Raw genomic sequence first — 7,714 nt, forward strand, 5'->3', positions numbered from 1 at the left:
GGAGCACGTCTTTAGTCCTAGCACTCTTGAGACAGAGGCCAGCCTGCTCTACACAGAGAGTTCCAGGACAGTCAGAGCTACATAACGGAGAGACCCCTTCCCAAAACACCGAAAGATAACCAGACATTTATGTTTCCATTAACCTAGCCGTTCATTTAACAAACAGAATCGCTTGTCATTCGGTCACGTGTCCTTGCTGTCTCCAAAAGCATTTTAAAAGGACACACCATACATCCACTTTCCTAGTGAGTCGTGAGGACACACACAGCTCCCACCATCGCCAACACAGCAGCTGGCCCTGTGCTCACCATATAGTGGTTCTCCAGACGGGACGGTGTCTTCTGGGTGCTGCTGGCTGCCACGCCCTTCTCCTTCACAGAGATTCGGACAGGGTTGCGGAGGCCTGCTCGCACCAAGTTCTCCACCTCCTGTGTCTGTGTGGCCGAGAAAAGGCCTGTTCGCCTCTGCTTTGGCAAAAACTCCAGGATTGTGTTTATGCTGGAAATGGAATGCACGCTCACACTTACACTGGAAATGGGACACACACGCACTTACACGGGATTTAAAAACAGTGGAGGACTGGGTGTAGAGGAAGGGAGGCCTAGGGAAGAGAACTGCAGAATCCAAAGCTAACCTAAGCTACATAGTTAACGTTCTAGGATAGCCTGGGCTACAGAGTAAGATCCTGCACAAAAACAAATCAAATATTACGAGACCAGGTGGCTAGGGATATCATTCAGTGATGGCCACACATGTGGGAGACGCTGGGCTCAGCAGCACTGTAAAAACCAGCTGCGTGAGAAAAAGTCAATGAGGAGTATTTAACGTCACCAACAAGTTTAAGGGTCACATCACTGGGAAATAAATTATAATTCATGCTCCTCCTCTACACCTTTGTGTCTCCAGTGTAAGCGTATAGTAATCGACATGAACTACATGACAAGTTACATACGGGAATCATACCTAAAGACTGTTTATGGCATGCCAGAAAAAATTAGAGAAAACGTAGTTTCAGGAAATCAAAAACAGAAAAACTGGAACCAGTTAAGCACAGCGGCCCACATCTGTACTCCTGATGCACAGGACTCAGAGGTAGGAGGATCCAGAGTTCGAAGCCAGCCTGGGCTACAGAATGAGACTTTACCTCAAACTTTAATACAAATACATGGAGTCAATTTTTAAAAATAAAAGAACTGGAATTGGGCTGGAGAGACGGCTCAGTGGTTAAGAGCACTGATTGCTCTTCCAGAGGTCCTGAGTTCAATTCCCAGCAACCACATGGTGGCTCTCAACCATCTGTAATGAGATCCGATGCCCTCTTCTGGTGTGTCTGAAGACAGCTACAGTGTGATCATATAAATAAATCTTTTTTTTTTTTTTTTAAAGAACTGGAATTAAGTGGAATTAAGGCATGTGACACGATCAGAAGGGTGGAGACACCTGAAGTCTGAAATACTAATACGAAATGATAATAGTCCTTAGGCCTGCCCTCTACCGGCTCAGCCACCTCTGGGGAGTCCACATTTTAGTACCTTGCCTCAAAGCCCATGTCGAGAAGTCTGTCTGCCTCGTCCAGCACCAGGACATCCAAGCTCTTCACATAGCTGGCCAGGTCCAGACCCTCAGCCTTCCTCCGGAACATGTCCTCCAGGCGGCCTGGGGTTGCCACAATGATGTTCCCACTTTGGAAAGAAAGTTCCCACTTACCAGTGCGCTCTGGATCTCAGAAACATGGATGAGTTACTTACATACCAAATCCCCACCCTGCAAAACCATCTAATTCCTCGGGAGAAGGAAGTGATTACAGGCCAGGACTCCGGCAAAGTGCTATCCCACAGGCCACGGTGAGCACCTATGTTATAGGCACACTGCTGGCACACAGCCACACCCTTATTCCTACTATATACTATCTATGCCACTCTCTCCAGTAGGGAAACTGCAACACAACACCACACGGCCCACATAACTCAGGCTGACCTCTGACCTGGAGCAGCAAACCACATCAAAGAACACAACTTTAAGAGGGAAGCAGACTGGGGCAAGGGTTGCTCAGTGACATAGACTTGTCTGGTACGCATGAGGACCAGGGTTCAAATTCCAGCTCCCTGCAAGAAATAGGGAAGGAGCAAGAGGGAGAGACAGAGGAAAGAAGGGAGAAAAGAGGAGAAGAGAGGGGAGGAAAGGGGATGGAAGAGAAAGAAGGGAAGGGAGGGAGGGAAAGGGAGTGGCAGGAGCTAGACCAGTAGACTGAGGACCTAATGTGTCCCTGCAAACTAGCTGCCTATAACATGTTTTTGCACAATGTAGACTACAAGCAACGGCTTGAACAAATCTGAAGACACATGCGTACTTGGGATTCTCCCTCTAAGATATCCACAAGCAGCCAGCAATGGCAGCCAGACTTGCCAGGCAAGGCTTGGCAACACTGTGCTAGGGGCACCAGGTGTTGGCAGCCAGGTTGCTGACACACCTGCCCTGACTCCCAAGGCAACTCCAGCCTGTGCAGCCTATGAAGTGTCCACAGAGCCACGGGAACCAGGGGTGGGCAGGGAGCAAATGCCCTCTGGGATCCCCAAGAGCCTGTGAGCAGAGACTCTCAGCTGAGGGCAAGAGCACAGTGACAGAGCAGGACTCACCCGTGCTGCTTGAACCTCTCCACATCTTCTCCAGGGTTCCGGCCTCCAATCCACAAAATCTGGCTGAAGCAAGAAATGGGACTTGGAACAAGTGTGGCGAGATAACAAGCCAGGCCAGTAAGGCTTCCCGGCACCCATCGCCCCACATGCCCTGGATCAAGCACCTGAACTGCGGGAAGTGCTTCGTGAAGTGTGACAGGACCTCATCAATCTGAATGGCCAGCTCCCGAGTGGGGGTGATGACGATGGCTCCTACCTGCCCACAGGGAGGGGGAAACCCCAGGGTCAGCATCACATGAGCCCCAGGGAGGATCACATTAGACTGTACCCTCCACCCTCAGTGGTTTCTGGAATTTTTTTTCAGCAAATCAAGGGCTTTGAACGGCAGTTCAGCGACAGAGCCCTTGCCCACCCTGAATAAGGCCCGGCATCACAAAATAAACAAGCCATCAACATAGGGCCACCCAGATAGCTCAGAGGTTAGGGACACTAACCACTCTTCCAAAGGACCCAGGTTCTATTCCCAGCACCATCTATAGCTCCAGTAACAGCCTCTGCAGGCACCAGGTGCACAGACATACATGCAGGCAAAACACCCATACACATAAAAATAAATAAATAGGACATTTTTTTAATAAAAACCAACCAAGGAGTAGGTGACCAACAAAACCTGATGTCATCTGTAATGGTTCACTGGCCAATAGCGCTGCAGCTCGGGGACTGACACCTGACCCGTATTTTCTGTGTATGTCTTAAGATCATACAATTGTACCAGACAGCACATCACTGTCCCATAGGCATTTAGTTACTTGGCTATTTGAACGAGATACCCTCTGTAGTCTCAAGCATTTGCCCTCTTCCTCCCCAGGTGGGGGCGGCTGTTTGGGTAGGCTTAAAAGGTGTGTGTGGTCTTGCTGGAAGAAGTCACTGGGAGCAGGCTTTGAGAGTTAAAGGCTCTAACCACCCGCAATTTCCTCTCTGCTTCCTGTTTAAGGTTTGAAATGGGAGTTCTCAGCTTGCTCCTTAAGGCCCCATGTCCACCTCTTGCCAAGGTCCCCACTGTGATGATCACAGGCTCTTATCCCTCTACACTGGAAGCCCAAACAAACCCTTCCTTCTCTAAGTTGCCTTGGTCATGGTGACTTACCACAGCAACCAGACGGTAATGGACGTACTCACTGTGTAGCCCTGGCGAGGCTGGTTCCCATTCCCCCCTGTATTTCTCACATTCTTAGAGCTGGTTTCATACTCACTGAGATTCACCTGCCTCTCCATCCCAGGGCTGGGATTAAAGGCATCCAACACTATGCCCAAGCCAATGCTGGAGGCTTTTATAAAAAAGATTTCATGGGGTTGGGGATTTAGCTCAGTGGTAGAGCGCTTGCCTAGCAAGCGCAAGGCCCTGGGTTCGGTCCATAGCTCCGAAAAAAAAAGAAGAAAAGAAAAAAAAAAAAAGATTTCATATATTTCTATTTATGTGAATGAGTGTTCTGTCTGCAACCATTGACATAGATCCTGTGCATCCACGGCCAGAAGAGGGCGCCAGATTCCCTATTATAACCCCCCAACACGCAGATCCAAGTTGCAAAAGCAACAAGTGCTTTTCTTCACTGAGCGCCTCTTCAACGCCCACTGAGGGCATTTAAAATAACAAAATCACCAACAAAAGCCACAAAAATTAGGGTTTAGGGATTTAGCTCAATGGTAAAACACTTTTTAATAAGCACAAGGTTCAGGGTTGGGGGTTTCGGGGGAGGTTGGAATAAACAAATCTCTCCCAAGGCTACCTGCTTACAGTATGAAAGCTACCCATACCCACAGGTGACTGACAAAGTACCCAGGGTCTTGAGAGCACCCCAGCAATGACTATGGTATAAGAAGCAGGAAAATTCAAAAACTGACTTCTCAGATACCAAAAAGGGTGGGACTGAAGTCTATCCAGCTTCTCCCTCAGGCCTGATCCCTCCTGCCTCTATGACAACCAGCCAGCCCGCCTCACCTGGTTCTTCTTTAACTTCTCCTCCCTTCTCAGAAGGATCTCCAGAATGGGGATGACAAAAGCCAGAGTTTTTCCACTCCCGGTGACCTGCAAAGGGACAAGGCTTTTGACTTACTTTCCAATTAGCTAGGAGAACTAGAGACTGACTGGAGTGCGTGGATACTCACGGCTTCTGCAGCAACATCTTTGTTTCTCATGAACAGAGGGATGGTGGCAGACTGCAGGGAGAGATTACAAAGGAGTGGTTAGGGGTTGGGGATTTAGCTCAGTGGTAGAGCGCTTGCCTAGCAAGCGAAGGCCCTGGGTTCGGTTCCCAGCTCCAAAAAAAGAAACAAAAAAAAAACCAAAAACAAAAACAAAAAACAAAACAAAAAACAAAGGAGTGGTTAAATAATGTCACAATTAACCATTGGGAGACCCTAGTCCTAGGAACACCACGGGTTACTAAAGTCACAATGGACCACACCCCAAGGGGATCCCGAGGAAACAAGTCACCACAAAGGGTTGGTGTAGCCAGGTGTGGTGACACAGGCCTTTAATTCCTGCATTCAGGAGCCAAGGGCAGGCAGAGCTCTGAGAGTTCAAGGTCAGCCAGGGCACAGTAGTGAAACCCTGTCTAAAAACCAACCAACGAACACCACCACCAAGAGTTGTCTATTAGGACAAGTGTGTCAGGAGTCCTGGATTCAAATTCTGACACTCCCGTTATTTCTCCTTGAACTGGGAAGGGGCTGGAAGCACTGACGGTTTGTTTTGTTTTGAATTCATCTTTACTTTTGTATATAAAAAATATATATGTATGTACACAACATACATGGAGGAAGACAAGTTGAGTGTTGGGATTTCCAAGAACTAGGAGTCATAAGCACTGGCGAAGCAATCAATGTGGGTGCTGGGAATTCAACCCTGGTTCTCTACAAGACAGCAAGTGCTCTCAACCATTGAGCCATCTGATCCCTCCAGCCCCTGGAAGCATTGGATTTACCACCAGCCCCAGGGCATTTGTACTGGTATTTCTCCAATTAGTTTCCCCCTAACCCCAAAGCCCTTCCTGATCCTTCAGATCTCAGAAAAATGACAACTCCCCCAGAGGTCAGCTCATTCCCTGTCCACCACACCAGTCTATATCAGTTCCTTCATGATAGTGTCAACACGAGCTAAATTACTTCATTCCTATGGTTCTTTCTCTAACATCTGCTGTAGAAAACGAGTAGGTACCATCCTAGAGCCTGGATGAGACCTGTTTACTTGAGATAGATAGATAGATAGATAGATAGATAGATAGATAGATAGATAGATAGAAGATATAGATAGATAGATATATAATTATAGATATATCCAGAGAGACTCTATCCCCCCCTTAATAACCTGAACCTACATAATCCCCATAATGCTATGAAATAAGTGGTTGTCATCATTTCTCAGATAGAAAGGGTATAGACTGAGCCACTGTCCAAAGACTCAGCTAGAGCAGGCACGAAGAGCTGAGAGCCGGGCGGGGATATCGTGAACCTCCCTGGCACTGCCAAGTCTGAGGTTCTAAAGGCGTAGCAAAGCCCAGAGGGGGGTCTCTCCCTGATCCCCATGGCTGCACTGGAGCAGCTGACTGCTCAGCATCGCTTCCCCGCGGGACCGATACCTGCACCGGCGTCATGTGCAGGAAGCCCAACTCGCGCAGAGCTCCGAGCACCAGAGGATGCAGCGGCACCTGCAGCGACTCCCAGGCACCCTCCGTCACGTGTTCCATGGCGCGCAAGAAGTCTCCGCTGTTTCAGCCGCCCGGAACGACGCGGGAGCACCAACCAAAAGGACTTCCGCTTCCGGTTGGTCCTTCGCCCCACGGAAAACGGTACCCAAGCGACGACATTCCGGAGGGCGGGCTGAAGGCGCGTCGAAGTGGAGAGTCGCAGTCCTATGGAAGGCGGAAGGGCGCTAGAAGAGACGTGAGGAGCCACGCCCGGGACCAAAAATCCACGAGCTAAAGATGCTGGTGACTCACCGCCGGTGCGGATAGAAGTTCAGAGCTCTCTAGACGTCGCAGCCAAGCGAGGGTGCCAGGCGAGAACAATCGCCCTGTCACTTGGCCAGTCTAGCTTTCTTTGAGCAAACTGTGACCGCTCACCTGCTGACTTGCCGCCAGCTGTTCAAGGCTTTCTCTCCTTGGCGGGCGGGGGAGGGGGAGCGGCAGGTCCTTTTGTTTTCCGCGTACCTATAGATGCCAAATTCGTGACACGAATAAACCAAAAGTTCTCATTGCGTCTTTTGAATGAGCTTTTCGAGAGCTTCCGCAACTAGGATAAAATGCAATCTGAGGACAATCTGGTAAGCGAATCACGCGGATGATTCTTTTCAGTCTGTTTACCATTTTGCTGAACTTGGAATCTTTTCCAAGTCTGTTTATTTAATACTAGTACAAGCTGGAGAGATGGCTCAGCGGTTAAGAGCACTAACTGCTCTTCCTAGAGGTTCTGAGTTCAATTCCCAAGCAACCATATGGTGGCTCATAATGAGATCCAATGCCTTCTGGTGTGTCTGAATGTACCGACTGACAGTGTATTCATGTATAATAAATCAAAATATAGGGTTGGGGATTTAACTCAGTGGTAGAGCGCTTGCCTAGCAAGCGCAAGGCCCTGGGTTCGGTCCCCAGCTCCGAAAAAAAGAGAAAAGAAAAAATATAAATCTTTTCTTAAAAAATACTTGTACAAAAGCTAATGGCAACTGTGAGACATAAATAGGACAGGCCATATACATAGCTAGGCAGCATGTGTCATGCGTTTTATCAGTAGATCGATGATGAGAAGGGGTTGGTTCCACCTTTCTGTCCTTGGGCAACTCCATCTCCCTCCAGCCTATTTCCCCATATCCATAAACCACCTGATAAAGTAAAAATAATTCAGGGCTGGAGAGAAGGCTCAGCGGTTAAGAGCACTGACTGCTCTTTCAGAGGTCCTGAGTTCAATACCCAGCAACCGCACGGTGGCTCACAACCATCTGTAATGAGATCTGATGCCTTCTTCTGATGTGTTTGAAGACAGTGACCATGTACTAACATAAATAAAAATAACTCAAATGTGAC

At 48.5% G+C, this 7,714-nt stretch overlaps 1 protein-coding gene across 1 annotated transcript in view; it reads right to left on the bottom strand.

Moving 5' to 3' along the window:
• Ddx55 (DEAD-box helicase 55) overlaps positions 1–6,421 on the bottom strand; it is a 16,241-nt gene extending 9,820 nt beyond the window's left edge. The window contains 7 exon segments of the mRNA NM_001271326.1: positions 309–498; positions 1,533–1,682; positions 2,637–2,699; positions 2,801–2,892; positions 4,636–4,722; positions 4,803–4,853; positions 6,275–6,421. Of these exon segments, the coding sequence (NP_001258255.1) occupies positions 309–498; positions 1,533–1,682; positions 2,637–2,699; positions 2,801–2,892; positions 4,636–4,722; positions 4,803–4,853; positions 6,275–6,382 (741 nt within the window). The 5' untranslated portion in view covers positions 6,383–6,421.
• Between the last annotated feature and the right edge of the window lie 1,293 nt (positions 6,422–7,714).

Source organism: Rattus norvegicus, chromosome 12, assembly GCF_021556685.1.
Source record: "Rattus norvegicus strain SHRSP/BbbUtx chromosome 12, alternate assembly SHRSP_T2T, whole genome shotgun sequence".
NCBI classification, from domain to species: domain Eukaryota; kingdom Metazoa; phylum Chordata; class Mammalia; order Rodentia; family Muridae; genus Rattus; species Rattus norvegicus.